The sequence below is a fragment of the Sus scrofa genome, chromosome 16, assembly GCF_000003025.6.
Source record: "Sus scrofa isolate TJ Tabasco breed Duroc chromosome 16, Sscrofa11.1, whole genome shotgun sequence".
NCBI lineage: Eukaryota > Metazoa > Chordata > Mammalia > Artiodactyla > Suidae > Sus > Sus scrofa.
The window spans coordinates 72,204,866-72,223,366 of record NC_010458.4 but is presented as its reverse complement, the minus strand read 5'-3'; the positions used below and the strand labels follow the sequence as shown (position 1 = coordinate 72,223,366).

Genomic DNA, 18,501 nt, shown 5'->3' with positions numbered 1-18,501 from the left:
AGAAACATCAGATTTTACAGATTTAATAAGTGTCTAAATCCTATCTACTACCGGCTTGTGGGTTCTAAAGTTCGCGTTCGTGTCTTCAAACTGTCCCCCCCACAGCTTCCCGGATGATAGAAGTTGCCGAAGGCCGCTGATTCCAGAAGGTACTGTCTGGCGTTAAACTAGTCTCAGGTGAGAAATAAGTCTCGAGCGGCCTGTGCTGCGCACGCGCGAGCTCTTGGCGCCCTCCCGCGAGAGGAAAGTACTCTCTCGGTTCCGGAGTGGACACCGCCGGTTGCGGGAGAGAACTCCTGCTGCTGCCGCACCATGGCGTCCGTGGGGACCCTCGCCTTCGACGAATATGGCCGCCCTTTTCTCATCATCAAAGATCAAGACCGCAAGTCTCGTCTTATGGGACTCGAGGCCCTCAAGGTAACGGGACTGGGACGCCCTGGATGAGCGGAGGACCCCGAACCCCTGGCTCCGCGCGTGCGCACATTTAAGAGCCGTTCTGCCATGTGCTCTCGGGGAAGGTCGGGGAGCCCCTCTTTGGTCTCCAGTGCTGCACCCAACGCCTTGGGCCTGGGAAAGACCAACATAGAGGCCTTTAGTCCCAGTTTGAGGGTTTGGGTGTCCCTCAAGCGCTCTCCAGAGCTGGGTGGGGCAGCCTCAATTCACAGGCGGAGAACGCGCGTCCCCGCTGGCTTCTCCAGCGTGCTGTCGTTCCGACGGCGCATGTATCAGTAAGCTGCAGAGGAGGTATTTCTCGGGTCCCCTGGCAGATTAGGACCCTGCTTCTTTACCTTCAGTCGGTATACCTGCGACAGCCCCAAAGGAAAAGAGGTTCATACTCTTCGTTGCTTCCTTAAAGGCTTAGTCATTGACAGCGCATTTCATTTTTGAGTCCTTCTATGCACGGCGTAATCCTGGATGTGGTATTATAAAAACTGAAAACGTACACCTTTAAGGAAGAAAATACTACTACAAGAGTGAAAGTGGGAGTTCCCGTCGTGGCTCAGTGGGTTAACGATCCGGCGTTGCCGTGAGCTGTGGTGTAGGTTGCAGACACAGCTCAGATCCTACGTTGCTGTGGCTCTGGCGTAGGCCGGTGGCTACAGCTCCGATTCGACCCCTAGCCTGGGAACCTCCATATGCCGTGGGAGCGGCCCAAGAAATGGCAAAAAGACCAAAAAAAAAAAAAAAAGAGTGAAAAGTGGTCGCCAATAACTATGACATAAGGCAGTGTGTGACCAGAACCACGGGATATGGGAGGCAGTGCAGGAAAAAGCTGGAGGGGATCCTTCAGACGGTCAATGGAGGGGTTTTGAGCAGAATCACAAGTAGAACTATGCCAGAGGAAGTAGGCTTTGAGATAGACCATGTCGCCAGGCCTGAGGTGTCCCTGTTTGCTTAGTGTCTTGGGGTTTTATTTAAGAAGCAGTGCAGTTCTTTCTCCCCTGAACTGTTTGACCTAAAACAAGTTAACACCACCTCTCTGAACCTCCTTTCCCAGCAGGGGCAGCACACCTCTTTCCGGCTTGGGAGGGAAATTAAATGGGGTAACTTATCCAATCTTTGACCCATGGTAGGTAGGCGAGCCACTTGTGTTACATATTTAATTCCATTTTTCACTGAAAGGACCATTAGAGAAAGTGCCACTCAATGCATGCACCCCAAAAACAGAAGCTACAGGTGATTTTGTGTCAGCCACATCTCATGTAATTCTCACACTCTGAGACAGGTATTATTTTATATAATTGGAAACTTGGCCCCAGAGCAGGTAGATGATTGCTTGCGGTCCCAGCGCTGGTAAAGATCAGGTTCCATGGTTCACGCCCAGCTCTGTCTGATTCTGCGGTCAGTGGTCTGAGGCCTACGTCTCAGCCTTGGCACTATTGATATTTGGGGCTGGATCATTCTTTGTTGTGGCATCTGTCCTGTTCTGATGTTTAGCAGCATCCCTGGCCTCTACCCCCTATGGTCCCCTTCCTAATTGTGACAACCAAAGATGTCCCCAGACATTGCCTGGAGGTCTCCTCAGGGGCGAATCACCCCTGATTAAGAACCACGTCCCCATGTTAGTATCCTTTAGAAATTCCGTTGTACAGACATCAGAGTGTATTTTAATGGCTGCCAGTATCTCTGCAAACCTAGTGAACTTTGTGTCTTTTGTTACCTGCTAAATGGGGTGGCACGGGAAGCCTTCACAGAACACGTGCTCTTGAACTGCTTAGGAAGTTGTCAGGATCTTGGGGTGGAGGGCCTTCTGTGCATCAGTGCTTCGGGGATCAGGCCATATTGGGGGAACAGACTGTCCTCAGTGAAAGGAAGCCAGGCTCCGACTGGACGGCTTTGAACAAAGAGGCTTGAGGTACTGGGGAGCTATTTTAGGTCTGGGGATTGATAAGCAACATGTTTGAGAAGAATGGATGGCTCAGCTGGCCGGAGGGTGACTGAAGGATGGCATAAGAGACCCTGGGCATTTGTAAGGTGCTGTGGATCTGGGCTAATGATGTTGGTGACAGCAAGAATAGAGAGGGGACGTCCTATTATGGCTCAGTGGTTAATGAACCCATCTAGCATCCATGAGGACGCGGGTTCAATCCCTGGCCTCACTCATTGGGTTGAGGATCCGGCATTGCCATGAGCTGTGGTGTAGATCACAGATGCAGCTCGGATCCCACGTTGCTGTGGCTGTGGTGTAGGCCTGCGGCTACAGCTCCCATTGGACCCGTAGGCTGGGAACTTCATATGCTGCAGGTGCGGCCCTAAGATGACAAAAGACAAAAAAAAAGAAGAAGAATAGGGAGACAGGAAAGCAGACATTCAGAGGGAAAATGAGTGTAATTGTGCAGAAGGAGGAAAGGATGCATTCGGGCTCCCGTTATTTCCAGCATTGACCCCCTCGGCGGGTGACTCTTGGTTGTGGATTATGTGCTGGCTGGACCATTTGAGAGAGGAGAGTGGATGAGGTTAGCGTCTCACGGTGGACCTGCAAGGCCTGTCACATCAGACCGTCTATGCTCTTGGCTGTAAAATGGGCCCTGAGAACCTACCTGCCTCATAGATGGGCTGAGGATTAAAGAGAGAATGCGGAGAGCATTTGGTTCTGTCTGTGTATGTGGGAATTCTCTCCTAACACCACCAGTTGTGGAGTTGTCACAGTTAGGTAAGGACCTGTCTGCTGCCTCTTCTAGAGAATGCAGACTATGTCGTAAGTGATTTTATAACCATCAGTTATATGCTCTTAACTCTTAAAATTATACATAACTTGAATATTGGTTGTTTCTGTTTCGTTTAGTCTCACATAATGGCAGCAAAGGCCGTAGCGAATACAATGAAAACATCACTTGGACCAAATGGTAAGAGACACAACATTCTGTGTTTTGTAAAACAAGTTTAAATCATAAAATAGTCAGTACAACCTCTTTACAGAAAGTTAGGAATTGAAGGAATGCATCCTCCCCCAATATGGGCAAACATTTGTTGTGATCCAGACCTTAAACGTGGTTGTGGGCATGATGTGCTTACAGTTTTAGGTCAGGGTTTTTTCCGACTTAATGTAACTTTTGTTTGTTTGTTTTTTCTAGGGCCGCACCCGTGGCACATAGAGGGTCCCAGGCTAGGGGTCTAATTGGAGCTGTAGCCACAGGCCTATGCCACAGCCACAGCAACGCCAGATCCAAGCCGCGTCTTTGACCCACACCACAGCTCGCAGCAACGCCGGATCCTTAACCCACTGAGCAAGGCCAGGGATCGAACCCACAACCTCGTGGTTCTTAGTTGGATTCACTAACCACTGAGTCATGACGGGAACTCCCCAATTTAACATAACTTCATTAGCGTTTTCCAAATCATAGAAAGATCATCATTTTTTGTGACAACATTACACTTTGTGATGAATGTTATATTTAGTGATGCTCTGTAGTTTTTTTGCTGTTTCTCTAGTTGTAGCCATTTTAAATTGCTTAAGATTAGCCAATCTAAAGCAGTCTTCTTGGAGATATTCCTTTATGTTGAGTTTTTATTTATAATAAATTCCTAGATAGGAACTGGGTCAAGAGGTCAAGGTAACTTTGTTTTTTAGTTGTTATAGATTGCCCCCCCTCCCTCCCAAAGCCATCTCAGAAGTTGGTGTGTTTTAGGGCTTGATAAGATGATGGTGGATAAGGATGGCGACGTGACTGTGACCAATGACGGTGCCACCATTTTAAGCATGATGGACGTGGACCATCAGATCGCCAAGCTCATGGTTGAACTGTCCAAATCACAGGATGACGAGATCGGGGATGGAACCACAGGAGTGGTCGGTAAGAAAGGGCACGGTGTTTTTTCTCACTTAAGGACATAGTATAAAACAGGTGGCCCAGACTCTTCAAAACCGTTGCTGTCATGAAAGAACAGGAAGGGTTAGGGAGTAGAGCGAGGCCGCTGTAAGCTGTGAGGGATGTTTGGGACATGGGGGTAATTTGTGGGTCCTGTGTTAGAGGGGTGCCTTACTGATGTGAAGGTCCCTGAGTGTGAAGTTTGTTACACGATGTAAGAGAGTCCCCTTGTCCCTAGGCGCTGCCTGGTAAAAAGTTTAAGGGTGACATGTCTGATTTCGGCAACTAATTTTCCGATAGTTGAGCAGAAAAAGTGTGCGCATGTAGAGAAAATAAATGTGGCAAAAAGTTTGGAAGGATTGATTAGATGAGTGTCTTTAATGTTTCTTTATTTTTGTGGAGATGAAATTTGAATTAGTTTAGCAAATATTTGTTGGGTACCAAACACTGTTCTGGGTGAGCTTGGAGTGGAATAGTATTAAAACAAACTGCTCATCTTTAGATGCTGAAGTGAGAGGGGAAGGTGGGGGAGAGGTATGAATAATTAACAAATTATTTAATCCTATTATCACCAACGCAAATTTTACTGAATTGAAATCCCTGGCCCATGAAACGTAAGTTGTTTTCCCTTTAGTTAAAAAAAAAATTTTATGTTCTTTAGGCATTCCATGTATCACTGAGAGTTGAACATCCATCTATAAGGGATTCTTGTTAGAACATGGCTGCAATGGAAACAAGAAGCTCCCTTTTTTAAAATAGGTTAGATGGCTCCTCAGCTTCTAAGACACTTGCAGCTTAATCCTGGAGCCTTCCTATTTCCAGGGCAGCATCTAATTTGAGTCGTAGCGATCTCCTGAGCCAGGTGTGTGCTGTCTCGTCCGCAGTCCTGGCCGGTGCCCTGTTGGAAGAAGCTGAGCAGCTGCTGGACCGAGGCATTCACCCGATCCGGATTGCAGACGGCTACGAGCAGGCTGCCCGCATCGCCATCGAGCACCTGGACAAGATCAGCGATAGTGTCCTCGTGGACATGAAGGACACCGAGCCCCTCATCCAGACCGCCAAGACCACCCTGGGCTCCAAAGTGTGCGTGTGCAGTACAGGGTCGCCGGGCATTTGGGGTGGGGGGGTGCCGTGCCTAAGCACAGCTCAGAACTCCCGGGGGTTTTGTATGGGTTTGACGAGCTGCTTTCTGTGGTCGATGTTCCTCTGGTTTAATTTGTCTTTTCTCCAGAGGTTGACACGCATCTTGTGTTATAGTTGGGAGCTGAATTTCCAGGTTTGGTTTTTAAGTCTGAAAATAGTAAATTTCAGTTATTGTTAGTGAAAATAAAGATGTAATTTTTTTTCCCATCCTGATTCATGATTCCTTTTGAGCTCCCTGATACGAATCCCTGTCCCAGACTGTTGAGAGTGCAGGTCGTGGTGGCATTCTTTGCTGGGGACCCTGAATGTGGGCGAGTTCCCTAAGATAGCTCTGTGTCACAGCACGTTGTGCCGTGTTTGAGCCACCGCATCGCGTCTCCCGCAGGGTTAACAGCTGTCACCGACAAATGGCCGAGATTGCCGTGAATGCCGTCCTCACCGTGGCCGACATGCAGCGCAGAGACGTTGACTTTGAGCTCATCAAAGTAGAAGGCAAGGTGGGCGGGAGGCTGGAGGACACCAAGCTGATCAAGGGCGTGATCGTCGACAAGGACTTCAGTCACCCCCAGATGCCAAAAGTGAGTCCGGGTCCTCCGCAGCTCCGGGCCCTCCCGCCCCTGCCCGCCAGCTCACGCGTCTGTCTTTCTCCACAGCAAGTGGAAGATGCAAAGATTGCGATTCTCACGTGTCCATTTGAACCGCCGAAACCAAAGACAAAGCATAAGCTGGATGTGACCTCAGTAGAAGATTACAAAGCCCTTCAGAAATACGAAAAGGAGAAGTTTGAGGAGATGATTCGGCAGGTCGGTCTTACCGTGACTCGCGGTGAGAGTTGACCCTTCAGGGGCCGCAGTTCGCTTAGTGGTGAACACGCGTGGCGCTGGCCTTTGTTACCTTGGTGCTTTACGTGGCTACAAATAAGGTATTCGCAGCGTAGGCTCTTTTCCTTCACTTTCAAGTTACGACGTTGGTGGGCACTCGGAGTGTGTAAAAGTCAGATGGCACAGAAAGGCGGGAGGGGAGCCTCTTAGGATGGCAGCCTGTCTGGGGCGCCTCGAGTGGTCTGGGTGCCTGGAGCCGTGCTTTAGTTACGCACACTCTCATCCACGTCTGCGCATGTACGTCCAAGGTCTGAACCACTGTAACGGGGCCTCTACCACATGGTTGAGACGTGTGAGTATAGCATTTGTAGGCAGTTATTGAGCGACTGAAATCAGACTAGGTGCGGACATAGTAGTCCCAGGTCTTTGCTGAAACAAGGCTGTTATTCTGTCTATCCTGAACTCTCTCTGGCCGTTGATTTTTTTGTGTGCCTGCTCTCCGGTGGAGCAGGTCCCCGTAGGGCCCCCGTCCTGGGAATTGAGAACACAAGCACTCGGGTGCGTGAACACAGATCTCTCGGGTAGAAGGTCATCTTAGCGAACAGACCAGGCGCTGTTTCGGTGTTTGGAGCAGGAGGGTCAGTTGAGTTAGTTTTCGTTTTCATGGTGCCGTCCTCTGCCTGATGTGTGCCAGCAGAGTTGAGGGCGCTGGGCATGTGGCAGTGAGCAAAACAGTGCTTGCTCTTGGGCTGCGGAGTCGGGGGAAAGCAGGTGGGATCTGGGTTACAGACACAGGTCAAGGGCCTCTCTAAGGAGACCTCGGGGAAGTGAGAGCAGCGTGTCTGGGCGAGGAGTGTTCCAGGCTGCCAGGGGGTGTGGGCAGCGTGTACGGAGGAGGCCCTGAGGCCGGGGTCAGCAAGCCGGAGGGCTTGGGGAGCTGGCAGAGGGTTATAAGCAAAAGGTGGTTTTCTGGGCTACAGGGTGGCCGACGTGCCCAAGAGGAAAAGGTGACAGGAACTAAGATGCCGAGGGTGTGCGTGGATCACGTTGATAGATGTGCGGGTGGCTGGGAGTGGTGACAGGGATTCTGAGGAACCCAGAGAGGAACACTGGGGGCTGCAGGAGCGGGAGGGGCCTCTGCTAGTGTGAGCATGTGGCAGGAAAAGAGCCATTTGTGAGAATGCCAGGGCATGTGTGTGTTTCAGGGGACAGCTAGTGTTCACGGCAAGGATATAAAGGAGATGTCTTCCAGAAGGAGTTCAGTAACGCACCGATTCCAGAGGTGCAGGGGTAGAGCGCCCGGTGTGGTGAGAAGAGACAGGTGAAATGCTGGTTGTGGGATACGGTGTGGTTACGGCAGCTGATCCCTGCGGGAGGGGTTGACGGTTCTGATCACTGACGCCTTCCTGGGACAAGTCACTTAGCCACTTGTTGAGGTGGGGGGGTTTCTTAACAGAAGCAGGATCGTCCCGTCTGCCCCATAATTAGTCTGTATCTTGATAGCCACAGGGGCAAAGTGGGAAAAGCAAGTTGCAGGAAGATGTGTCATAAAGTGGAGGGTTTGTAAGCATGCATATGGATCAGCTGCTTCATGGGGGTTTGTGCCGGGACAGAGCTGCCGGCTTTGGTTTCTCAGCTCCCAGTTGTGGGGGCGGGTTGCCCTGCTGTCCTGTGTTGCTTCACTGGCATTGAGCGTGAATTACTACTGTTCAAAGCTTTGCTTACAAATGACATGATTCCAAAGTTCCCTGTGGCTCAGCCGGTTAAGGATCCCACGTTGTGGCTGTAGTGGCTAAGGTCACTGCTGTGGCGCAGGTTCAATCCCTGGTCTGGGAACTTCCACGTGCTACGGTGCGTGTCCAAAAAAAATAAATAAATGAGGTGATTCCCCTTGATACATACATGTTCATTGTTTAGAGTTTGGAGCAGACAGGAAGACATTTATTTTCTTTGTCATGGTCTTCTTTGTGCTTTATTTTTTCCTTGTGGGTTCATTCATTTGTTGGATTACACAGTGTTTGACGTGTGATAATAAATCCATCTGTGCCCTGCTGCCATCGTGTGTGAGATGGCAGGAGATGAGGCCAGTGCTGTGTTTTGTTTGAATGCACCCATCTTACACATTGTTATGTTTCTCACCTGTTTTCAGTGTTTTCCTACATTAGAGGACAAAGAATACTGTGTTTTTAACATGGTGATGTATCTTTTCCCAGATTAAGGAAACTGGCGCTAACCTAGCTATCTGCCAATGGGGATTTGACGATGAAGCAAATCATTTACTTCTTCAGAATAACTTGCCTGCGGTTCGTTGGGTTGGAGGCCCTGAAATCGAGGTAGGAAGCTCCCTGTGCAGAGTGGGACGGGGTCGAGCTTAGGATGCACATGCATTTGAGGCGCTGTGCCCGTGCTGGCCGTCAGGCACCACCTTGTGCCACGGCTCTACTGTTTTATATGTCTTTGGTGGTTTGTGGCATTTTGAAATGCTTTCCTGTGTCGCCTCAGTGGCTGTCTGAGGCAGGAAGACTGGTTGACCACTTCTGGGTCAGCCAGATAAATACTAAGAGCCACTCCAGACACGGTCTGTACCCCCAGCCCACGGGGGTTCAGGCGTGTGTGGCCCGATTCAGAGGTGCGGTCAGCTGTGTGCTCTGTGCTGGAACCCTGGAACCTGACCAGGGCCAGGCCCATCTCTTCAAAACCTTGACCCTTCAACAAGGCTTTGGGGCTGGACTTTGATTTGGGTGGGCCAGCAGTTCTGGTGAACAGTGACCGTGGGTCCGGTTGGGCTCTTTTACGAGCTGGTTTTGAGAGGCCCGGCTCAGCAGCCGACTTCCTCCCCTGCCCACGGTCAGTTGATCGCCATCGCCACCGGGGGGCGCATCGTGCCGCGGTTCTCGGAGCTCACGCCGGAGAAGCTGGGCTTCGCGGGGCTGGTGAAGGAGATCTCGTTCGGGACGACCAAGGACAAGATGCTGGTCATCGAGCAGTGTAAGAACTCCAGAGCCGTCACCATCTTCATCAGAGGAGGAAACAAGATGGTGAGAACTCAGCTCTGTCCTTTGCTGGTGCTGAAACGTGGTTTGGCTTTTGGCACACGGAGTTAACTGAGGCAGTTTCCGTAAGAAAGAAAAGGTCGTCTTTTTTGGAGAAGCAGTGACATGACCTGTCGTCAGACCCCTGGAGACTGTCCCACTTTCAGGTGTATGAGGGACACTTCCTTTCTTCAGTCCCTCAAGCAGAAACGGGAACCCAATCCCTAACCGTTGGCGCTGTCTCCGTGCTCCAGGCGTGGACGCCAGTGCGTCGTGGTGAATGAGGCTCATTGTGAGGCTCTCTTTACCAGTTTTATTTTGCCCGGCCCCTTGACTTGGTCGTGAGTCCTGGAAATGAGTCCCTGGCTGCCTCTCCCTGTTGTTAAAACAACTGCATCCTAGGAAAAGTAAGATGAAGGTGGGAACCATCCGAGGGTGGGCAGTATTCCGGCGGTGTTCCCTCCGTTTGTTCTTAGCCAGGCGCCCTCCCGGGGCCGGGCCGGGCCGTTTCCAGGACCAGCAAGCGCTGAGGTTAAACCAGGTGCACAGTATTGGGCTCTGAATGATGAGATCACAGTCACATTGACCGCCACGAAACCGTTTCCCCAGATCATCGAGGAGGCCAAGCGATCCCTTCATGACGCTCTGTGTGTCATCCGGAACCTCATCCGCGACAACCGCGTGGTCTACGGCGGCGGCGCTGCTGAGATCGCCTGCGCCCTGGCGGTCAGCCAGGAGGCAGACAAGGTGAAGCGCGGGGACCGCGGCGGGCGAGGCGGGGCGCTGGGCTCCAGGTGCTCCATCCCGGTTGGTTCTCCTGCCCGTGTGGGAACATAAAGTGCGGCGGCACCTTCTGCAGCCTTAGGCTGTAGTGGCGTTTTGGGGGTCAGCCTGTTCTTAGACGTCTTCTTGAGTTAGGCTTTCAGAGGAGGAAAACCGATTGTTTCCAGAGAGCTGCAGCTTGGTGTGGTGGTTTTCCTACCAAGTGCTCTGACAGCTGCCTTGTGCCCCTCCAGTGCCCGACCTTGGAGCAGTACGCCATGCGGGCCTTCGCCGACGCGCTGGAGGTCATCCCCATGGCCCTGGCCGAGAACAGCGGCATGAACCCCATCCAGACGATGACCGAGGTCCGGGCCAGACAGGTGAAGGAGATGAACCCGGCCCTCGGGATTGACTGTCTGCACAAGGGCACGAATGGTGAGCTCAGGCCGCTGCCGCGCTGGGGTCCCGGCTGGGAGACGTGCGCGGGAGCCTGTCCTGTCTCTATTTAGATACCTACGCCCCCTCTGGTACTCAGGTCCTGAATTGAAGAAGGTCGCTTTTAGTGACCTCGGGGAGGGTCAGAGTGCGGGTCTCGCTGTAGGCAGCTGAACTGGCCCCAGTACTCAAAACTCCTGTGCGACACTTACTCCCGGGGGGACTTGCGTTTTAGTCTCTGGCTTTAGAAAAGAAGTCCCGTCTTTTTTACTCCTGTGTCCGTCAGTGTGGGTTCTGTATGTCATATAAACAGCTACTTCTGTGGTCATGTCCATAAGTGGAGGTGTTTTTATAAAAATGGGCTGTACGGTCACTCCTCTCAGACGGGCACCGGTCGCCTGCTGTGAAGAGGTACAGCTTTGTGCATCCCAGGGACCCCCATACTCACCGGACCCGGGCCGTGCCTGGGGTTCCGCAGTCCGTTCTGACCGCACAGAACTGTGGGTCTGTTCTGGGTTTTAGGTTAACAGCCCAAGGATTTTAGTAACAGCACCAACTGTCAGGTATTTCAGTTTCTTTACTTCACTGCCTACATCGTCTTTAGGTCTTGAACATTTTAGGTACAGTCAGATTCCACTGAGCTCAGGTTATTGAATGACGGTTTGGGTGCTTTGTGGGATGAGAGGTTGACGACAGGGGAGTCATGCAATTATACTCCTCTGAAAATATAACCTGGATGAGTAGCTTTCAGGTTTGTATTTCTTAGGTTTTACTGTAATTCCATAAATCGGAGCAAGGTGTTAATAGTAGCTGTGCTGTTTTAGAATGATGAATTTGTGTTTTTCAGATATGAAGCAACAACATGTCATAGAAACCTTGATTGGCAAAAAGCAACAGATCTCCCTCGCGACACAGATGGTGAGAATGATTCTGAAGATTGATGACATCCGTAAGCCTGGAGAATCTGAGGAATAGAGCAGATTTAGAGTTACACGTAGGCCTGAGATCCACTACTGTGATTAAATAAATGGGTGTTTTCTGATACATCTACAGTTATTTATTGTTACGTCCTTTTTCAGACAGTGTAGAAGCTATAGAACAGCTGTTTGGTAACCGTAGTTTCACTTGTTCAGACATAAAATTGTAGAGATACGGTCTCAGCAGGTTTTTGTATCCATTATATTAAAGCTAACTCTTTAAACAACTTTTATTTCTGCTCTTAAAATTTAAGAAACGTTGACTGTAACATTCATCCAATGCCTTAAATGAATGCGTTTGCGTTCTTGTGTTTTTGTTTTTTTAAATGAGCTGAGGAACTTTTTAACAGTTTTAAATGTTGAGTTTGTTCTCTAGATTTACTTTAACATTGAGAGGAAGGTGGGCTTGGTCCTATTAAATGTATTTAACTGCTGTGTCTGTCTAAGTGGGTGGATCTTTGATCGTAGGGACCAGCAGAGCTGAGTGCTTGCTCCACGCGACGGTGGGATGTCTCTGTGCCGTCGGTCACACCGACATACGTAGGGAGTTCTTAGAGCGCTCTAGAGACCAGAGTGTGACCTTCTCGTGGGCCGCTTGCATGTTCCGGTCCTGGTCCACCCTAAGGGCCGGCCAGCTTGTGTGCAGAGGCCAGAGTGGGCACGCCTGCACCCCCTGCAGCTGCTTAGAAGGGCATCTCATTGCCCACTTGGGGTTTTCTTTTCAGAAAACAAAGCAAGTGGGGATTAGAGGGAAATGTAGAAAAATGAATTCAGTGGGAGGAACTACCTTGTGATTACCAGTTGGGGTAGATGGGTATTGAACTAACTCTGCTTAACTAGTACTGGCTGACAGTGATGTGGGCCTTAGCACAAGCCAGGGTGTGTTGTGAGAGCTGTACCTGGAGTGTCCCGGTTCTCCAGCCTGTAAAGGAGGTGCGTTGCCTACTGTTCGCGTCTTACAGGTGAGGTGGAAGCATTTGCCAGCATCTTCTGCCCTTAGGTGGGAGGGCTGGTCAAACCCTGGCAACGGGATGCAAGAGCCCCCTCTCCCTGTGCCCCCATTTGCTTGTGTTTGGTCCTCTAGATTTTCTGAAAGGATGAAAGTTCACTTATGCGCCCCTAGGGAGAGAGGATATAGACCGGTCAAGTTCCATAAAATTAACCTGTTTCCTGGCACTGCAGGATCGGGAGGGTGTGGGGTATGGTCATAACAGAATAATAAATAGTTGAACTACTTGTAGGCACAGAGAAGTGTTTCTGCATCTTAGATGCTTCTTGGAGGAGGCCTTGCAAGAGGAGTACATTTGAAGCCTCAGAAAAAAGGGCACCAAAGTCAGATGGCTCATTAGGAAATGTGTTGAAGGTAGAGTTCCCCTCGTGGCTCAGTGGTTAAGGAATCCAACTAGGAACCACGGGGTTACGAGTTTGATCCCTGGCCTCGCTCAGTGGGTTAGGGATCCGGCCTTGCCGCAAGCTGTGGTGTAGGTCAGATGCAGCTTGAATCCTGCGTTGCTGTGGCTCTGGTGTAGGCCAGCAGCTACAGCTTGGGAACCTCCCATATGCCATGGGAGCAGCCCTAGAAAAAGCAAAAAGACAAGAAAAAAAGTTGAAGGGCAGGGTAGGAAGAATGTGGCAGCAAAGACACATGGAACATGTGTTGTGTCCTGACTGCTATTGTGTTTTCGTAGATAATAAATAACTGGTTCTCAAGGGGCCTTGAGGTCAGAGCAGCTCTGATTTGCCTTTCTCCCTGTGTTGATAGTTGCACCAATGGTGGAAAAGCAGTTATGGTAAAACTCAACTGAGCGTGGATCGGGGCAGTATTGTCACCATCGCACACTTGGCCTTTTTCTTTCTTTTTTCAGGGCTGCCCCTGTGGCATATGGAGGTTGGAGGCTAGGGGTGGAACCAGAGCTCGCTGCTGGCCTACACCACAGCTCATGGCAACACTTATTTCCTTAACCCACAAGCAAGGCCAGGGATTGAACCTGCATCCTCATGGATGTCAGTCGGGTTGTTTCCACTGCGCTACAACAGGAACTCCATCATCCCACACTTTAGAGCCACTTTCACTGAAGGGTGGCTTTGCAGCAGGTTACTGTCCTTTGAGCTCAGCTCCTGAGTACACGGCTTTCCAAGTCTCTGACCCAGTAAGTGTGTAAATGGCTCACAGTCCTTGTCTTCTCAGCAGCACGTGATAGAATTTGTGCGTAGCTCAGTACACGGGTATTTTCCAGTGTCATGGAAAACGTCACAGTCTCACACGTGGGTGAAAAGATCTGCGTGTGAGATGGACCAGTGTAGAGAAGGGAAGCGTGGAACGACCTCCTCAGTGTAGAGAAGGGAAGCGTGGAACGACCTCCTGTTGAGTTTTGCAGTAGAGTAAAAAGAGCGGAATGTCTGCGGTTTGGTGGAAGGCAGTGCATCCGCTTCTCGCAACTGCTGTGTGTGCTGGCGTGGCCGGAGTCTCAGCCTGCTTCAGCTAAAGCCACGTGTGTCGACTGCGTTAGGAGGTGTGAGGCTCCGCTGCCCTCTGTTAGGACAGACGCTGAGGAGATTCGCAAGAGTGGAAAACAGTGCCCCTCTTTGTTTTGGAAAATACAGAAAATCATTATTTGCATTAATGTGCAGCATGGTTTTTTTTTTTTTTTCTTTCTTCCTGTTTTGGCTGCCCTTCAGCATATGGAGTTATCAGGCCAGGGATTAGATCTGAGCTGCCGTTGAGACCACTACTGCGGCAGTACTGGTTCCTTGAGCTGGCTATGCCGGGGCTGGGATCAAACCTGTGTCCTGGCACTGCGGAGACCGCCACTGATCCCTTTGCACCACAGCGGGAACTCCTAATTTAAAGTAGATACTTGCTTTAAGTTGTTAACACATTGAATGCCAGTGAGTATAACCAACATAAACCAGCTGGAGAGGCTCCTCAGTGAGCTTTTAGTGTACAGGCCCCTGAGGTCAAAGCATTTGGGAACAGCAGTGTGAGCACCTTCAATCTTCATGATAATCCTGGCCATTGTCCAGTAGTTTGCACCATTCACCCTTTGAAATAAGTTCAAGTTCATAGAGTACATAGTTTGAACATAAGCGCTGGAAATCCACTTGCCAGGACTGGTCGTACTTAGGCATGATCTTGATGCCTGTTTCAAAGATGACAGAAGCCGATGGTGTGAACTCCCGGTCTGTGCTCCCACCTGTGGTCCCCACAGCCCATCCGTGTCCCTTCCTTGGAGGCAGGATTTTGAAGTCGCCCCCCACCCCAGGGTCGCGTCTGGTCCCGCAGTCATTCAGTCACACACTAACCTTGGTGCTGCTGTGAAGGGACTCCGATGGAACGAAGTACCAGCCGGCCGACCTTGGAGATGACCGTGGCCAGGGTCATTCCAGGAGAAGAGGCAATGCGGGACGGCGTGCGGGCACTGAGACGGGCTCTGGGGACTGAGGGCAGCCGCAGCTGGCAGGAAGGAGCAGGGACCTGGCTCCTCAACTGCAGGGGACAACTGCCAGGAACAGCCGGACAGTGGCCCTTGAACAACGCAGGGGTCAGGGCCGCCAACCGTCTGTGTGGTTGAAAATCCTGGAATAATTTACAGCCGGTCCTCCGTATACATGACCCCCCTATACTCGGTTCTGAATCTGAGGGTTCAACCCACCGAGGATCCTGTAGGGCTGTGGCGTTCACTACTGGAAAATACCTGCATGTATGTGGACCGCCGTTCAAACCTGCTCAAGGGACAAGTGTTCGTGGAAGTGGGTTCTTCCCAGAGCCTCGTGAAGGGAGCCTAGCCCACCAACCCCTTCCTGTGGCCTCCTGAGACCCAGGGCAGAGAAACCAGCTGAGCCACAACTGTGGGTAATAAATGTCTTTGAACCACCAAGTTTGCGATCATTTGTCACAGCGGAACTGAGAAACTCACACTGTCTTGCCTCAAGTGTGTGTGTGAGAGAGAGAGAGATTGGGGTGCGGGGGATCCCCCTGCCCAAGATGGTCTCCCCCGAGTGCCCTGAGATCCCTCTCTCGAGCTTCCTCAGCTCCGCGTCCGGGGTAACCCTGAGCAGCCCTCGCCCACCAGGAGGACGCACGTCCGGGTCCTAGTGGTCGGTGGGGCCACGTGGTGAGCTCAGGCCAGTCGGCAAGAGAAGCAGCATCTCCAGGCCGGAGCACTGGCCCACCCGTGCAGGGCCCTCTGGAGTGCTCTCCCCCCTGGCTCAGCAAGGGCACTGTTCCAGGGCAGCAGCTCCAGCCTGTCCCCTAGAGGTGACGGTGACGGGAGCCCCCTTCAGCAGCCGTGGCACCGAATAGGATCGAGTCAGAGCCCCAGCCTGACAAACTCTCGCTGCATCCTGATCCCTTGGTGCCTCCCACCGAGTTCTACTGCCACCACCAGCCCTCCGCTACCCCTGCAGTGCTCTGCAATGGAGTCTGTCCACACCCACCCTGGACTGTAACCTTTTCTGTTTTGTTTTTTTGGTTTTTGGTTTTTTCTTTTTAGGGCCACACCTGCGGCAGCATATGGAGGTTCCCAGGCTAAGGGTAGAATCAGCTACAGCTGCCGGCCTATACCACAGGAACACGGAATCCAAGCCGTGTCTGTGACCTACACCATAGCTCACACCATCACCAGTTCCTTAACCCACTGAATGAGGCCAGGGATCAAACCCACAACTTCATGGTTCCCAGTTGGATTTGTTTCCGCTGCATGACGGGAACTCCTTTTTTCTTTTTACATTCACACCTGCAGCATATAGATGTTCCCAGCTACAGCTGCCGGCCTACACCACAGCTCACGGCGATGCCAGATCCTTAACCCACTCTGGGAGGCCAGGGATCGAGCCCACAACCTCATGGATACTAATCAGGTTCTTAACAACTGAGCCACAACAGGAACTCCTATTTTCATCTTTTAATGTTCCCCTCCTTGTTGAAACTCTTCCCAACTTTCCTGAAAGTTCCGTCTCCTCATCTTGCACCCCTGGCTCCTCCACCTCACCCCCCACCCACCTCCCCTGAGGTTGACATACACTCAGAAGCAGCTACAACTGGGCCCCCACCATTACCCAGAAGCAAAGCGCGCTGGTGACATGCCCACATGGCACAGTTCATTCTGCCCAACTGCAAAATAATGTCCTTTTCTTCATTTTGAAGATTTCATCTTGAAGATAACTGAGATGTTGGGTAAGTTCTCCAAAGACCCAGGAGCTCAACCTCCGGGAGCCTGGACACTCGGAACTCTGCCCTCCACCTCCCAGTCCTCTCCTCACCGCCCCCCACACACACATACACCCCCCCCCCAACGCGGGCCACGGCAGCCTCCCAGGGGTCCACGAGGCCTAGCTGCACGCCAGGCCCCCACTGCGCCTGGGCCAGGCCTGAGTCAGGCTCTGATCAGTGGCCACAAACCACCTTCGAAGAATGCTCACTTGGCCTCCTTCAAGAAACCAGCAGGGGACTTCTGGGGAGTTCCTCCCTAACAGAAACAGAGGAACCAGAAGAGAGCCTAGCCCCTCTTCCTGCGTGGCTGGGGTTTTGTGAGGCCAAGGCCTAGAGCCGTGTCCAGCGAGGGGAGGGCCCTGAAGGCCAGGCGCCTACGACATCCCGGCATCAGTAAGACCTGACCCACTGCCAACCCATGGAAGCGTGTTCAGGAGAGGGTCCAATGTTATTCTCTTAGACACTAGCTTCTGGTTGGGCTTTCTGCTGTTTGCAGCCCAGGAAAACCTGATATTCCAGGCTGGACCAAAACCACACTCAGCTCCCTGCTTCTCTTCCGGTTTTCCCGTCCCTGGAGCATCTCTAAGGGAATTCAGTCACTCTGTCCCCCCAGCTCTCTTCTAAATGCTCTGGGGGAGGGGGGGTTCCCACTGTGGCTCAGTGGGTTAAGAACACAACTAGGATCCATGAGGATGCAGGTTCACTCCCTGGCCCTGTTCAGTGAGTTAAGGATCTGGCGTAGCTGTGGTAGTTGTGACTGTGGTGTAGGCCAGCAGCTGCAGCTCTGATTAGGGAACCCTAGCCTGGGAAGCTCCGTATGCCTCGGGTGTGGCCCTAAAAAGAAAAAACGTTCTGCTCCCTGTCCCCACGGGGGCCAGGCCCGTAGCGTGGCCCTCCAGCTCCCCGGCTCCCTCCGCCTCCAGAGGGGCCCCTCCCGGGCCTCCCACTGCTCTCCCAAGAACTAGAACCAGGCCCCCTCCCCTGACCCGGCACTGGAAGAAGGGGGCTCTCTGAGGCGGCAGAGATCTCCTGCTCCGCATCTTCCAGAAGACACATATCCTGACCACCTTCCCGAAGCCCCAGCACTGACAAGAAATGGCCTCCAGTTGGCCAGGCACAGTGGGCGGCAAGCCCACCCTCAATGCAGGACCCAAGCAGCCCCTCCCGTATCACCACCCGGAGGAGGGAGCCTCCTGCAGGGCCCGGGCCTGGGTGGGGAGACCAAGCATTGTGTCTGCAGACCCCGAGGGGCCAGTGGGAGAGACCACTTACCAGTCTCGGGTGAAGAGGGGGCGAAGTGAAATTCTCCAAGCTGCAACTGAGGAAGCCAAGCCACGGCTGTCACATGAGGTGGGGGTGGGGGGATAACAGGATTAACAAGAGTCAACAAGATGCAGCTGGAGGATGCTAAGTGGCTTCAGCAGAATAGACCTGAATGGCCATTGCGGTTCCCACTGGCTGCCCATGGCTACTGAGAGCTTGACTCCTCGAGGGCTACTGGGGAGCAAGGCTTTAGTTTGATCTAACTTTGATTTAAATCTAAAAACTGAACCTTTTTTTTTTTTTCTTTCTCTTTTTTTATGGCTGCATATAGAAATTCCTGGGCTGGGGTGGAATCAGAGCTGCAGCTGCCAGCCTACACCACAGCCGCAGCAACACCAGATCCAAGCCTTATCTGCAATCTACACCACAGCTTGCAGCAACGCCAGATCTTCGACCCACTGAGGGAGGCCAGAGATCGAACCTGCATCCTCGTGGACACTACACTGGGTTATTAACCCACTGAGCCACAACGGGAACTCCTGAAAC

General features: G+C 51.8%; 1 protein-coding gene and 1 long non-coding RNA gene across 3 annotated transcripts; one reads left to right on the top strand and one right to left on the bottom strand.

Annotated features, from left to right (window-relative positions):
• Positions 165-11,915, top strand: CCT5 (chaperonin containing TCP1 subunit 5). 2 transcript variants are annotated; one of them, NM_001278779.1, is given in 11 exon segments: positions 177-417; positions 3,287-3,347; positions 4,131-4,295; positions 5,195-5,393; positions 5,839-6,031; positions 6,107-6,256; positions 8,488-8,607; positions 9,127-9,312; positions 9,916-10,053; positions 10,323-10,503; positions 11,351-11,898. In NM_001278779.1, coding segments are annotated over 11 exon segments (1,626 nt in total). In that variant the 5' UTR covers positions 177-312; the 3' UTR covers positions 11,479-11,898.
• On the bottom strand, positions 11,790-18,273 carry LOC110257272. The gene is made up of 2 exons (XR_002339676.1): positions 17,965-18,273; positions 11,790-12,599 (listed from the first exon to the last, which is right to left on the bottom strand). It is a non-coding gene; the product is annotated as an uncharacterized LOC110257272 (long non-coding RNA).